At 33.4% G+C, this 16,848-nt stretch overlaps 1 protein-coding gene across 7 annotated transcripts in view; it reads right to left on the bottom strand.

Moving 5' to 3' along the window:
* ATRX (ATRX chromatin remodeler) overlaps window positions 1-16,848 on the bottom strand; it is a 227,960-nt gene that overhangs the window by 78,412 nt on the left and 132,700 nt on the right. For all 7 annotated transcript variants that reach the window (XM_010987736.3, XM_031446239.2, XM_064483018.1 and 4 more), the window contains 4 exons: window positions 9,222-9,359; window positions 7,778-7,953; window positions 6,605-6,722; window positions 272-402 (listed from right to left, as the gene is read on the bottom strand). In XM_010987736.3, coding sequence (XP_010986038.1) covers window positions 272-402; window positions 6,605-6,722; window positions 7,778-7,953; window positions 9,222-9,359 — 563 coding nt within the window. The remainder of the gene's footprint in view (window positions 1-271; window positions 403-6,604; window positions 6,723-7,777; window positions 7,954-9,221; window positions 9,360-16,848) is intronic.

The following is a 16,848-nucleotide window of genomic DNA, read 5'->3' as shown; positions in this document are numbered from 1 at the left end:
TAGTTAATAGTACTGACCAATGTTAATTTCTTAGTTTTGATCATTTTACTAGAGTTACACAAGATGTTAAGATCAACATTTAATACTCCTTCTATAATCACAATGCATTCAACCATATAGAATTAACTAGAAATAAAACAGGTTGAATTACTATGCCACAAAGCCAAAGAAAATCTGAATATACAGTAAGTCTATATAGATCAACCTTTTTCCTAAGGTTATTCTGCTTCCAACAGATATCTTTTAATCAATTTTAGGTTAGTTGTTTTACCTTATTTTCTTTGCTAATATAGTCCAGCTGCAAACACCAAGGATGAGTCCAGATTCTACTTAACATCTGAAAATCCTGGAACAGTTTTGCACCTGCCTTTCCTCTTCCCCCTTCGCTGCTATTACCTACACCTGATCAAAAGAAAAACTAATGTTAACACATAAGAATTCTCTAATTCAACCAAGTGTTTCTAAATTAGGCGTTTAACTTTATCTGTGCTTTGAACTCCTTTAGCCATGTAGAGAAGCTTACAGACCCTCTTTCTTAGAATATTTTGAAACATATAAACAGGATTACAAAAGAAACCTATTATATAGAAATTATCAAAATATTTTTAAAAATCTGGATATAGTAATATGTGTACCTTATTAATGCATTACATTACAAAATATAGCAGTAAGTATAACAATTACCTGAAATTCTGAAGTATTGATAAAGGTAAATAATTTTGAGATATCAGTAACAACAATAATATGTAGAAATATTTCTGATTTCTGTTGGTAACAAAATCAGTTATCACTAATACTACAATGGTTTCTTGTCTACATTAATAATTGGCAAAATGCTATATTCTTGTTAGAGGTTAGTGGAAACATGTAATTTTTTCTTATTCGGGTTTATATACCACCCTTAAATTCTATCCATGGACTCTAGACTACAAATTCCTGTTTTAGATAAAGCCACTCTCTGGATACAGCACTTCAGCTACTCTTTCCAACTACTCTTATACCCAAAAAAGTACTTCAAAAAATTATGTTTTTCATGTTAAAAAAATTAAGATTTCTTTTGCACAGGGTAAATTTCAACAAAATTGTATTTTTCTATGAAAATGAAGTGAAAATGAGATGAATGCATATTTCATTAACATGAAATTATCAAGGGGGTAAAATGCAAAAGAACCAAGCTGATTTTAAAAAAGAAACAGCATTTAAGCAATAACATTTTTCTGTCAAGTTTTAAAATATGTAAATTCACTGCTAATTAGTAAGTCACCTCCATGAAGGACAAGAATAAATTCAGTAATGATATGAATTATGAATAAAAACCCATAAAAATCTAGTACTGATTATTTTGCCTGATTAGAGGTATTTCCACTGTATACAATAGAAATCATTGCTGTGAAAATGAAGTATCTAATTTCTTGATATACAACTGTTCATAGCATTCCCTTATAATTCTTTTATTTCTGTAAGGTCAATAGTGATGCTCTTTCATTCCTGATTTTAGTTATTTGGGTCTCCTCTGTAAGTACAGTTAAAGAGTTATCAATTACGTTGATCTTTTCAAAGAACCAACTTCTGGTTTCAATGATTTTCTGTTTTCTTTTTCTCCTTTATACTTATTTTTGATTAGTCTTTTTTATTTCCTTCCTTCTAGTTGCTTTGGGTTTAGTTTGTTCTTAGTTTCTTAAGGTAGAATGTTACATTATAAGTTTGAGATCTTTCTTCCTTTTTATGAGATCTTTCTTCTTTTTTAACATCAGCATTTACAGCAATAAATTTCCCTCTAAGCATCACTTTACCCACATCCCATATTTTTGTGTCTTGTGTTGTTTTCATTCATCTCTAAGTATTTTCTAATTTCCTTTGTGAAATCTTGACACATTGGTTATTTAGGAGCATATTATTTACACATAATTGTGCTTTTTTTAGCTTTCCTTCAGTTATTGGTTTGTAATTTCACCCTAATGTGGTTAAAGAAAATACTTCGTGTGGACTTCATCTTTTTATATTAATTGAGGCTTATTTTATGCTCTAAAATATAGTCTATTTTGGAGAATGTTTCATGTGCACTTGAGAACAATGTGTATTCTGCTCTTGTTAGATGAAGTATTCTATTGATTTATAAGTGTTTTTCAAATCTATTTCCTTGTTGATCTGCCTAGCTGTTCAGGAAAAAAGTCAATTTTTGTTTTATAGGGGGGTAAGAACCACTCTTGTACAAATCATAATCATCTTCTATTATAGAAAATTTTCATAAGACTTTAAGGCCTACCTAACTGGTTAGGGTAGAAAAGGGCAGGAAATTTTTAAAGGGGAAAAACTGATGGTTCCTCTACAGACAGTACTGACTTGTACTAGAGGTGATATTCTTTGTGGGGAATGGGAACCACATGAAAATGATATGCTGATGAGCTGGCCAAATAAATACCCACAGAAAAACATTCTCTACACAAGAGAGTATTGGCAATTATTATTGAATCATTCTTTCGTAAAAAATAAAGTTTTGACTCCAAATAGCTATATTTGGAAATTTAAGTACAAAAAAGAGCAGGTAAATATATAATGAATTAAGCATGACAATCTGATATTTACATTTACATCTATGGTTTCTATATAAAATGTTACTATCATGGGGTCTGTGGTAAACTGAACAGCGGTCCCTCAAATATATCCACATTCAAATCTCAGGTACTCATGAATTTTATTCTATATGGCAAAAGGGACTTTGCAGATGCAATCAAGATAAAGACCCTAAAATGAAGACGACTACCCTAGATCATCTGGGTGGATCAAATGCAACCATAATGGTCCCTATAATATAGAGGGGCTCAGAAGTGAGAATCATAGAAGGTGATATGATGACATAATTACAATAGTAACATCAAAGATCACTGACCACAGATCACCGTAACAAATAATAACAAAAAAGTTTGAAACAGTGGGAGAATTACCAAAATGTGACACACAGATATGAAAAAGTGAACAAATGCTGTTGGAAAAATTGTGCTGACAGACTTGCTCAATGTAAGGTTGCCACAAACCTTCAATTTGTAAAAACCACAGTATCTGTGAAGTGCAATTAAGTGAGGTATGCCTGTATCTCATTCCGGTTTTGATTTACAGTACTTCGATGGCCAATGATATTGAGCATCATTTAGAGCAGTGGTTCTCAAGCAGAGGGTACATCAAAATCACCTAGAGGGCTTATAAATGCAGACGCCTGAGCCCTACTCCAGATCTACTGAGTCAATCTCTAGAAGTGTGGCACTTAGACCCATTCATTTTTAGAGACAAAAGGATTATTATTGCCCTCTATGTTTAAGAGTACAATTCAGTGCCATTAAGTATAATCAGAATGTTGTGCAATCATAAGCACTCTCCATTTCTAAAACTTTTCCATCATCCTAAACAAAAACTCTGTCCCCGTTAAAAATAACTGCACTTCCCCCTTCCCTAGTCTCACAACCACCTTTCTATTTTTTGCGTCTATGAATCTGACTGTTCTAGGTACTTCTAAGTGTTGTCATATAGTATTTGTCCTTTTGTGTCTGGCTTATTTTGCTTAGGATTCATTCGTGTCAGAATTTTTGTTTAAGAAAGTAATATTCCATTATGTGTGTGTATATACACACACACATATTTTGTTCATTAATTCATCAGTTGATAGACACTTGGATTGCTTCCACCTTTTTGGCTATTATGAGTAATGTTGCTATATAAACATGAGTGTGTAAGTATCTGCTTGAGTTCCTGCTTTCAATTACTTTGAAAGTGGAATTTTACCTAAAAGTGGAATTGCTGGATCACAGGGTAATTCTATATTTAACTCTTGGAGGACCTGCCATATTACTTTTTCCACAGCAGGTGCACCATTTTACACTCCTACCAGCAATGCACGAGGATTCTAATTTCTCCATATCGTTGCAAACACTTCTTATCTTTCTTTACCTGATAGTCATCCTATTGGATGTGAAGTGGTATCTCTTGGTTTTGATTTGCATTTCCCAAATAACTGGTGATAATCTAGAGCAATCTTTTGATGTGCTTATTGGCCATCTGTATATTTTCCTTGGAGAAGTGTCTACTAAAATCCTTTGCTCATTTTTGAATTGGGTTGTTAGGGCTTTTTTGTCATCCAATTATAGAAGTTCTTCATATATTCTTAATATTTACAAATATTTTTCTCCCATTCTGTGGATTGTCTTTTTAATGTGCTGCATTTTTCATGTCTTAAGACAATGTATAGATTTTAATACTGATTTAAGCTTAAAATTAGGCTGTTTTAAAACTAAGTATCCACACTTGTAAAACCTAAAGTGTTTACTGAAGGCAGAGGCTTACATGTAAATGTAAACTTCTGATAACTGATGGTAAAAGGAAGACTGCAGAATTATATTTAAAAAGGAGAGAACAAAGGAAAATTAGGAGGAAATTAATTTTCTTGAAATTCATTAAATGTAGTCCTTATGACCTTAATTCTGCAAATATTAAACACATTATAAATTATCACCACTAAACATTGAATTAAAAAATAAATAAATAAAATTAACATTGAATTGTTGCTAGTATTAAAAGCAAAATTTAAGTAAACTTCTTGAAGCCAAGTTGAATATAAAAAGAGTCAAATACAGAAACAAAGAACGTTTGTAATATGTAATACATTAAATACCAAAAATTCTAAATGCAAGTGAGACAGGTGGGTGACATTCCGGGAGAAATACTGTGATGTTTGCATCACAGTATGTGAGGTTTGCACTGAGAATCAACACAGAGTAGCCTTTAATTTAACCCATTTGGCCTTTTATGGAAGTTTTTTCAAGGAGGCTATTAACTCTGGTTATTCTATTTTAAGGAAAATAAAACATCACATTTAGTAGGGGGAAAACCCAATACCTTCTCATGACTGAAAGATTCATGGCACCAGATGATAATTTAACAATCATACCTTTCAGAGTTTAGAAGCTTTGGCAATTTAGTACTTTAGATATTTACTCCTATTAAAGTCACACTGAGGCCCCCTTAATTCTTAAATATTGCACTGTTCTCAAAAGAGTACATTTTAATATCTATACATGAGCTATTAACATTTTGTTGTTATTAAAGACAACTGATTCTCTAATATTTGAAAACAGCTAGCATTTTCTCTAAGATAAAACAAAATTTTAAACGGAGAAAATATCAAATGATCAAATTTAGTACCCTATATTACTAAGATTAATGAAAGACAGGTCTGGACGTCCCTCTTAAACTACACAGTAACTCTCATTGGAATGACTACATTTGGTTACTTAGTTATGACCGCAATTTTTGTTATTCAAAGCAAGATGATATGGGGGTAGGTATAGCTCAGGGGTAGAGCACGTGCTTAGCACGTATGAGGTGCTGGGTTCGATTCCCAGTGCCTCCGTTAAAAAAATAAATAAATAGATAAATAAATCTAATTACCCCCAAAAAACCCAAAAATTAAAAAAAAAACAGGATGGTACAATAGATCCAACAGCTTATGACTGACAGACAAATGAAAATGTGTGCCTTATTAGAAATGATCTTCCAAAAGTCAGTAGAAAAATTGTTTTTATAATATAGCAAAAAAGCATTTCTATACAATATAAAAATTCAAATCCTGTCTTCCCCAAAGCAGAATAATACTTAAAGACCATCATCATTATTCTACTTTCTAAAATATACTGTTGTTATAAAGAGTATTACTTTAACTACTGATATGATATGAAGTATCATTTTAACATGTATGTATACAACTCAACCCTCCATTATTTTTTGATCAATTATTGTATCCACAATGGCTGAAGGGTACCTTCTAGCCTGTATCCCCTAAATAAATCTGGCACATCACTTGGGAAAAGGTGCCAGAATAACATGACCAATAAGTAAAAAATATCATGCCAGACCAAATGGAGATTAAGGTTTTGTTCTGAGAACAGTGACAACTGCAAGCACACAAAACATACAAACACACATGTTTACTGATGATGAAACAGTACTTAATCACTATTTTTTAAAAAAACATAGAAAAGAGTAAGAAGTAAACTAACAAAGTTCCTCATAATGAAATCATCCAGAAAATAATCTGTTATTAACATTTCTGTGTATTTTATGCATTTGTGTTTATGTTTACTGAAACACTGGGAGTATAATATATGCCATGCCTTATATTTTGCCTTTTTTTCCTTCAACCTTTGTCAATTTGATACCTAAGAAATGATTTCACAGATTCGATTTACATGTCTTTTATTATTAATGTGGTTAGGTTAATATTTTGAATAATACACTGGAATTTTATGTATCTTCTTTTATGGATTTATTCACATATATAATATTTCTGAAATAAAGGCTCTTTACAAATTAAGGCATTAATGACATACGCCATCTATCTTTTTTCATCAGTTTGTTCCATAATTTTATTTTGAGAATATTAGGGTTTTTTTAAGTATAAATATTTTGTGCCTTTATATAATAAGCATACTCATTTTACTCAAATGCAAAATTGCAAAAGAGCAACTGACATGGTAAAATTACCAAGACAGCATTCTTCAGAAAAAGAATGTCTTAAGAGAGAAATTAAAAACAAACAACTCAGTGTATTTGTTACCTGTTAAGTGATCTAAGTAGTACTGATAGAGTTTACACTGAATAGGAGTCATTCTCACAGCTAACACATATTCATGTTTTGGAGGCAAGAACTTTGTTAATGCTGTATAATCTTTCCTCTGTAATTAATAAGAAAAACAATGAAAATTAGTTAACCTAAATACATGACAGTAATTAACTTCGCTAAGAATTATCAATGCTTGCAACTAAAATTACACTTAAAATGAATAGGTAAGAAAACATTTACTTAACATGTTTACCCGCTTTAATCATACAATGATCCCATATAATTGTAGTTAATGTATTTCATGTGACTATGCAATATGATGCACTGGTAAAAAAAAAAATTGCAACACCCCAAGGAGGTATTAAATTGAAGTGGCCAAATTACCTAGTGAGCAATTTAGGGTTCCAAATGATCTCCATTACACAGAAAAAAAGAAAAGAAAAGAAAAGAAAGGCGGGGAGGGGATATAGTAAGTAGTGCTGGCAAAAAGACTTGCTTTAACCATACAGTAAAACCAATGAATCAAAGTCTGATGTAGTCTGGGTTATCCTTTGGGTAAGATGTGCCAATAAGAGGATAACACATAACTTGAGGCAGAATGTATGGCCAATCTGAACAAACAGGGGACTTTACCTTATATAATGGTAGTATATCTAGCCAAAAGGACAGCCTATCTCATTTGTTACAACATCTTTGTTGCTACCTTAGTATCTAGTATCTTAAGAAAAAGTGCAGAACTGAGACTATTAACTGCTTAGTCTCTACATACTTATCTACTTATTAACAAAGGTTTATTGAAGATCTTTATGTAAACAACACTATTATTTACCTTACTGTATGTACTTGAAATCAGTAAAACTGCTTCTTCAGGATTACTTTCATACTCCCTATCTTAAGGATGAGAAAATCTAAACATTAACACACTACCATAAGAAGCCCTACACCTGGCAAATGAATTAATCAATTATGTTCCAAACTTTTCAGTGAAAAATTTTTAAGTTCAATGTTGCATAAACTTTGGAAGAGAGTGCAAGGAGATTTAATTGTAAAACTATATACTGAAAGAAGAAGACAGAAAACACAAAATTAAGTTTAAATTCAGAAAACATTTTGCAATTGCAACATAACAAATTAACAATATTTTATTACTATGGAATGTACTTGTACCTGAACACATCCAGCTAACATCTCATAGAGAATGTGAGCACGTTTTTTCATCACTCTGACATCTACCATGGTAGAATCTGCACACTGACCATTTTGGATTGGATTTATAAATCGATTCCTGAACTCCTTAATGGATCCAAGCAAATTTTCTTTGATAAAGTTAACCATGCAATGATCTAAGAAAGAAGATATTAGTTCATTAACAACAGTAATGGCTAAAAGAACTGAAAAAATTTCTCTGATAAAATCCTCATGTCAAAAAGGCATGCCATGGAAACATGAGAATTAAGCCACAAAGGAAGAACACCAAACTGAGTGTGTATAAACACTGGTTATAAGTCTGATATAGAACTGGATTACCTAAACCAGACGAGAAATTTCAAATAAACTCATCCCTAAATTCTAGGCATGAATGTTTAAAAACATACCTAAGAACATTTTATTCTAACTCACTATTCTTTATAATAGATATGGAGTGGAAAACAAGTGCTCTATAATCCTATCCATGATTTTATTGTCAGCAGGGTAGGGTATCTTGTGCAAAAAAAAAATCAAAATAATAAAATCAGGTAATAAGCTACTATATCAAATTTTGTGTTAACCGGTTTACTTTGAAAGTCCTTAACAGAGCTATCAATTGCCTTAATTATATAGGACCACAATGTGAAATAGGGCAACATTCTATAAATGGAGCAACAGAAAAAGGGGAGACATGAACAGACAAAAATAAAGATAAAACATAGATACGTATTATAGATAAATGTAAACAAAGTAAAACAATAACCAGTATTACAAGTAATAAAACAGAAAACAGTTACTATGAATATACTAAAGGAAAAGAAATAACATAAAAATAACAAAAAGCCATTAGAATGAATTACAATGGGAAATTTCAATTTGTGATTTGCCAAATAACTCATGTTCCTCTTTAGTGTAACCACACATATATGAAAATGAGGGAAATTCACAAGTCACTTCCCTGGGTTTACATCATCTGTCCTGAGCCTCAGCAAACTGTATCCTTACAATTCAACACAGCTCTCCTCCTCCAATCTCCACCTTTCTAAAATTTTCAGGCTTAGCATTTCTTTTCAATTTTCTATCAGTACATCCCACAAAACAGATATATTTTGTTATAGTATCTCCTGAATAGCCACAAACGTATGTGTACTTTTAAAGCAATCATTAAGATTTCTGATACTTTTTATATATTTTAAATTCTCTATTTATAGTTGAACACTCAAAATGGCACACTTCTTGACTCTGGTTTACCTTTCCACTTGAAATGAATGGTATTCTTTCACAGTAGACTAACATGAAACTATGTAGATCATAGTCAGAGACTATACTAGAATAAACAGAAGAGAAGCAGGTGGCAAAGTGGCAAAAAATATATCGGAGACAATGCCAATACTCTATAGCATAACTATAGATATTGACTCACACTCAATTAGGTTATTTTGAAGTGGTGTTCCTGTTAAAATAATTCTCCTCCTTGATCGTATAGAATTCATAGCTTTTGAAACAGCAGATGCTTCATTTTTTAGAATATGGCCTTCATCACAAACAACAAAGTCAGGGCCTAGAAAAACAACATTTAATTAATATATAATAAAATTAAAAATATAATCCATTTAAGTTAATCATTTTACAATGCTGCTCTTGTGGGAAGATAAAAGAACAGTTATATTTTATCTGTTGCTGTATTTGGTTAATGTGGCACTACCTAGGATTAATTTCATCCCAACAGTAGAGTATTGAAGTACTACTGTGGATGATACTTAAGGTCCTCTGAATGAGAACAAAAATAGGCAAGAATAAAAGTAATCACAAGGATGAAAAGATCCCAGCAGATCTGGGATATAAAAAAAAATGTATTTTATAAATGAAAAACAGTATCTAGAGATAAATTTTAGCACTAGTGCACCAAGTTAAAACTACTGCCTAAGACCAAGAGCAATTTATATATATATGACATATTTCAAAAGTTACATTTTAAGAAATAATATATAAATCACAATATGCCATGCAGTATTTCCTATTTCACTTTTTCCAAATAACTAATACTCATTGCTGGGGAAAAAATTGACTGATAAAGTACAGCTAAACTGATTGTTACATGGGTATGGGGATTCGGGAGAACACTTTACAAGCTATAAAAGATCTCACAGCTCAGAGTGACTCTTCCAAAAGAAATAGATAAGCTTATTTTATTAAAATAACACATGTATTCTTTGCTAAAGTATCTCATAAACACAATTTGCTTACTGGTTAACATACACCCAAATTACTTAAATATTGATTTAAGACAAAAGAAGTTGTCAAACTATCCCCTATATGTTAGGCATTGAAGAAAATACATCTTCTACATGATTTCAGAAGTAAAACTTCAGTATGATTGATAAAATAATACAATTGTTATTCACTATTCACATGGGGCTACACAAGTAGTAAGACATTTTTAAATTACTAACCTCTTTCTAAAAACTAAAATCTGTATCTTGCTTTGTATGTAAAGACTATATATTGTTTATTTTGAATCCTAAGAAGTTTTCTAAAGAGAAAATTAACTTTTACACAAGTGATTTAAATGATTTCCGCCACCTAATATTCACTGTTCATGAGGATGTAGTGAAGCAAGTATTCTCATATACTCTTTGTGGGAGTCTAAATTACTATCAGACATTTAAGAAAACAATTTTACAGTTATCTATTAAATGCAAAATGTGTGCTCCCTTGACCCAAATTTCAATTTCTGGGATTTTATCTTAAAGCTATACTTCCACAAGTACCTAAAGATACATAAAATATTCTCTGAAACATTGTTACAGTGGAAAATTACAAACTTTAAAGCTTGTCAAAGGGGGTTAATAAAACTATGCTATAATGAATGTCACAGAACTAAAATTAATGATGTAGATCTCTATGTAATAACCTTGAAAGATATGCCAAAAATATATTTTATACTATTAAACAAAAAGAAGCAAGTTGCAGAATCTATATTATGATCCCATTTGTATTTAAACCACCAAAGAATGATTTTATCTATGTATACATATATGTAGTGAAGTAAAGAATTATTCCTGCACAAAGAAAAGTTTAGCCTTTGCCTCCAGCTCTAGGGAGGTAACCTCTAAATTCCTGGAATGTCCTAGTGAATAAAAATTTCTTTTTTTACCTGGATGGCTTGGAACACACCACGATAATCTATGCTAACGATGTGATTGACGGTGGGGGGGGGGGGGAGTGGTTTTCGGTCACATGGCACCTTCTCAACTTCCAGAGGGGCTAGAGACTAAGACTACCCATAGGGATGGTCAACCATGTCTATGTCACAAAGCCCAAACTCTAGACACCAAGGTTCATATGAGTGTGCCTGGTTGGCAATACTCCATAAGTACTGTCACATATCATTTCTGGGAGAAATAGGTGCTATCTGTACAATTCCACTAACAGACTGTGCTTGGAACTCTCCTGTGGCCTGCCTTATGTGCCTTTTCCTGTTGCTGACTTTAATTTGTATCCTTGCACTGTAATAAACCATAACCATGAGTATAACAGCTTTTCTGAGTTCTGTGAATCCTAGTGAATTACTGAACCTGAGGGTGGCCTTGGGAACATTCAAACATTGCAATATAAAAATACATACTTTAAAAAAAACCAATATGATTAAAAATTGGGCAGAGGATATGAACAGACATTTTTCAGAAAAAAGACATACAAATGTGCAACAGGTATATAAAAAGCTCCTTGACATCACTAAGCATCAGGAAAATGCAAATCAAAACCATAATGAGATATCACCTCACACTTGTTAGAATGACTATTATTTAAAAAAAAAAAAAAACAAGAGATAAGTGTTGTTGAGGATGTGGAGAGAGGGGAACCCTTGTGCACTGTTGGTGAGAATATAAATTAGTGCAGCCACTCTGGAAAATGGTACAGAAGTTCTTCATAAAACTAAAAATAGAACTACCATATGGTCCAGCAATTCCACTCCTGGGTATATTATGGAAAAAATGAACACTAATTCAAAAAGATACATGCATCCCAATGTTTACAGCAGCACTGTTTACAACAGCCAAGATATGGAAGCAAACCAAGGGTCAACAAATGAATAGTTAAAGATGTCACATCCATGTATGTACACACACACACACACACACACACACACACACACACACACACACACACACATGGATATTAGCCATCAAGAATGAAATTCTACTATTTGCAGAAACATGGATGGACCCAGAGAGTATTATCTTTAGTGAAAAAAAATTAGAAAAAGAAAAATACTATATGATATTATTTACATGAGATCTAAAAAACGAAACAAATGAATCTATATAGCAAAAGAAAAATAATCAGATACGGAAAACAAACTAGTGGTTACCGGGGGGGGGGACGATATAGGGGTATGGGATTAAGACAAACTACTATGTATAAAACAGATCAGCAAAAAGGATATACTATATAGCACAGGGAATTAAAGTCATTATCTTGTAATAAATTTTAATGGAATATAATCTGTAAAAATATCGAATCACTATGCTATACATCTAAAACTAATACGTTATAAATCAACCATACATCAATTTTTTAAAAATTAAACTCTACATTACAAAAAACAAACTTTAATGTATGCAAATAACAAAGAAATTGACCTAAGCAATGTTAGAAAATGATGTCTGGAAGTTATAAAGCTAAAAGCAATCATATATAAGCACTATAGGGGTACAGGTTAACAATCCTGAAACTACTTTACATATATAATGAGGCTGAACTAGGAAGCAAATGGATGGTGGATGGTTGGAGCCAAGATTCCCACTGTTGGAAATGCAAGTAACAGAATAACAAAAAAAGACTAAAATGAACCCTATGATACAGAATTAATCAAAAATTCATTATAAAATCATGTTTATATTAATAAAGATACACAAATGGATAGATCTGTGTGTACTTGGATATGGTACACATATCAGCTACTTCTGTCTGCTGAGAGAACCTAGAAGCAATGACACTCCAGTAGCAATAAACACACTGAGCACCCAGATCTTGGTTTGTAAACACCATTTTTCAGTGAAAGGAACCAGACATGGCTCCTTGTTGAAACAGCTGATTCTAGGGCAAGGACAATGTAACATGATCCTAAAGCACCTTACAGTACCAGAAAGTAATGAAGTACTCAAAAAAAAATCAAAAGGATGAAATATCAAAGGGATACAGGGACCAACCTGAAAGAGCTTCCAATGGCCCAAACTAGAACAATTTGAACAACAAAATAAGCTAACATCAGTGATTATACTGATACAAATCAATGACTGATTAAATAAATGGATAAGAAAGGATAAACATTAAAAAAAAATCCAAATTTAAGTGTAGATACTGCCCACTACAGGAGATAAAGCTTAATTTCTGTCCTTCCTCAAGTTGGATAGGCCAGACTTAGTGACTGGCTTCCAAAGAACAGAAAAGTGAAAATAGTAACTCTACAGTAGAGAAACCTGGCAAATACTATCTTAACCAAGAGATAAAAGTTAACACCAGTAGTCATATCATGTGGATCTAATATACCCCTGATATAATGTGAAGAGAAGGGTACTATACCTCTGGTATATTGTTTCAAAGACCTATAACCCCAGACTAATCACAAGAAAAACAACAAACACAGAATAGGGAAGATTCTTCAGGATACCTGGACAGTTAACTCCCCAAGACTGACAAGGTAACAGAACATAAAAGACTAAGAAACTATCATAGACAAGAGGAGACCTTGGAGACATGACAATTAAATGGAATGTGGGATCCTGGAACAGAAAGTAGACAGTAATATTAAACTGGAGTTTTGTTAACAATGTATTAGTTTCTTAGTTTCAACAAATCTACCATGGTGATGGAAGATGGAAGCATGGGGGATTTGGGTACAGAGTAAATGGGAGCTTTCTTTCCTACCATTTCAACTAAAAAATCTCCACCCCAAAAAGTTTTTCTAGATGTTACTTAATGACTTACATGGAAATAACAAATGTCACTCTTCATGTTATGAGCTTTAATTTCTTTTTAATGTATTTCCTCATGAACAAATCACCACATTAAGAATCAGAAATTTGTTTTAAACTCTTGCAAGGAAATCTTCTGAAAAACATGCTACCTTACCATTCACTAGCTTATAGTTCTCTGACAACAAAGCAATCATAGGACTTTTGGACAACTATTTTAACTATGGGAAAAAGACAAATTTATTATTAAGCCTTAACATGTACAATGGCAGTTACTTTGGTACGTGTTAATTACATTATTATCATAAAAGAGGCAAAAGGGGACAAACTTTCAGATTTAAGATGAATAAGTTCTGAGGATCTAGTGTATAAATAAGTAACATGGTAATAACACGGTGACTGTAGCTGATAATACTGTATTGTTTAATTGAAATCTGCTAAAAGAGCAGAGGATAAATGCTCTGATCAAAAAATAAAACCATGTGAAATAATGGATGGGTAAAAGAGGTAATCATTCAATAATGTATACATACATCAAATCATCACATTGTACGTTTTAAGTTTGTTACAATTTTACTTCTCAATTATACCTCAATAAAGCTGAAAAAAAAGTAAGTTAAAACTTAAAATAAAAAGGGGGCAAAGCCAAGGATTCTAAGAAATAGTTATTCTGGCAGAGAAAAATTAGGCTTTCTCAATAAACATCTAAAGCCTCAATAGCCTCTTAAAGTAATTAGATATGACAAGATAAACTCTGAAAAGGAAAAAAAAACAGAATACAAATAACTAAATATTAATTAGTTTTTAATAGTACAACTTGCCACTTTGCCAAATGGCAAAGAAGAATCAAATACTTGGATCCTGGGATTTCTGGCCAAGATGGTGGAGTAGTAGGACCACGAGCTCACCTCTCCTCGCAACTACAAAAAAACCACAGCTGATGGCTAAACAACCATCGGAAAAAAGACCAGAACCTAGTAAAAAAGATCTTCTTCAACTGGAAATATAAAGAGGGAACCACAGAGGGACAGAAGGAGGGGCATACTCATGATATAATCAGAACCACATACCTCCCAGTAGGCAACCCACAAGCTGAAGAATAATTAAGTCACAGAGGCCCTCACATAGGAGTGAGAGTTCTAAGCCCCACGTCAGGCTCCCGAGCCCAGGGTTCTGGCATTGGGAGGAGAAGGAAACCCCATGACATCTGGTTTTGAAGGCTAGCAGGGCTTAGCTCCAGGAGCCCCATGGGACTGGGGCAAACAGAGATTTCATTCTCCTGGGAAGTATACATAGAGTCTCATGTGTACCGGGTCCAAGGGCAGAGGCAGTGATTTCATAGGAACCTGAGCCAGAACTGACTGCTGGTTTTGGAAGGTTTCCTGGTGATATTCGGGATGGCTGCAGCTCACCCAGGAGACATAAAAGCTGGTGGCAGACATTCCGGGAGTGTTCATCTATCTGAGTTTTCATGGAGGCTGCCATCTTGATTGGATCATTAATACCAAGACCTAGCCCCACCAATCAGCAGTCTTCCTGAGCTACAAAGGCCACAAAGGCCTCTAGACACAGCCCTACCCACTAGAGATCCAGGACCAAGCTCCACCGAGCAGTGGGCAGGCACTGACTTCTCCTGCCAGGAAAACTGCATTAAGCCTCTAGTCCAGCCTCATCCACCAGGGGGTAAATACTAGAAATAAGAAAACAACAATTCCAAAGCCTGTGGAAGGAATCCACAAACACAGGCCAGACTCCACACTGGGAACAGCTGGACCCTGGCCCTTGGGTAGACAAGAGAGGAGCATACTATTGGGATGCATAAGACGTCTCCCACAGGGGGCCACCTCTCCAAGGTCGAGAAACATAACTACCTACCTAAAAACACAAATAGCAAGTACACAATATGAGGTAGGCCAAAGCACAAGATAAAATCCCAGAAGAAGAAATCTGATGAGGAGATAGGCAATTTATCTTAAGAAAGAGTTTAAAGTAATGATGGCCAAGATGTTCAGAGAACTCAAGAGGAATATAGATGCACAGAGTGAAGTTTTTAGCAAAGAGTTGGAAAATAAAAATAATACCCAGAGTTGAAGAATAAAATTACTGAAATGAATAACACACTATAAGGAAGCAAGAATAGACTAAATGAGGCAGAAGAATGGATCAGTGAGCTAGAAGACAGATTAGTGGAAATCACTATTGCAGAACAGAAAAAAGAGAAAAGAATGAAAAGAAATGAGGATAGTTTAAGACAACTCTGGGACAACATGTAAGTGTGCTAGTATTTGCATTACAGGGGTCCCAGAAAGAGAAGAGACAGAGAAAGGACATGAGAAAATTTAGGGAGAGATAATGACTGAAAACTTCCTCAACTTGGGAAAGGAAACAGTCACCCAAGTCCAGGAATCACAGAGAGTTCCACACGGGATCAACCCAAAGAGGAAAACACCAAGGCATGTAGTCATTAAATTGACAACAATTAAGAATAAGGGGAAAATATTAAAATTAGCGAAAGAAAAGCAACAAATAATGTACAAGGGAACTCCCATAAGGTTATCAAGTGATTTTTCAGCAGAAAATCTATAGGCCAGAAGGAAGTGTCACAATATATTTAAAGTGATGAAAGGGAAAAACGTAAAACCAAGAATACTCTATCCAGCAAGGCTCTCATTCAGACTTGATGGAGAAATCAAAAAGCTTCACAGATAAGTAAAAGCTAAAAGATTTCAGAACCACCAAACCAGCTTCACAACAAACGTTAAAGGACCTTCTCTGTTCATCAAACAATAAAAAAAGAGAACAAAAAGAAAAAAGAGAAAAAAATGATCGCTTTGGCAGTTTGGGGTCTTTTATGGTTCCATATAAATTTTGGAATTGCTTCTTCTAGTTCTGTGAAAAATGTCTAGAGTATTTTGACAGGGGTTGCACTGGATCTGTAGATTTCTTTGGGTAGTATGGCCATTTTGATAATGTTGATTCTTCAAATCAAAGAGCACAAGATAGCTTTTGTATCAGCTTCAATTTCTTTGTATCAGCTTCAATTTCTTTCATCTGATTTTACAATTTTCA

The sequence above is a fragment of the Camelus dromedarius genome, chromosome X, assembly GCF_036321535.1.
Source record: "Camelus dromedarius isolate mCamDro1 chromosome X, mCamDro1.pat, whole genome shotgun sequence".
NCBI lineage: Eukaryota > Metazoa > Chordata > Mammalia > Artiodactyla > Camelidae > Camelus > Camelus dromedarius.
This window is presented reverse-complemented; position numbering and strand designations above follow the sequence as displayed.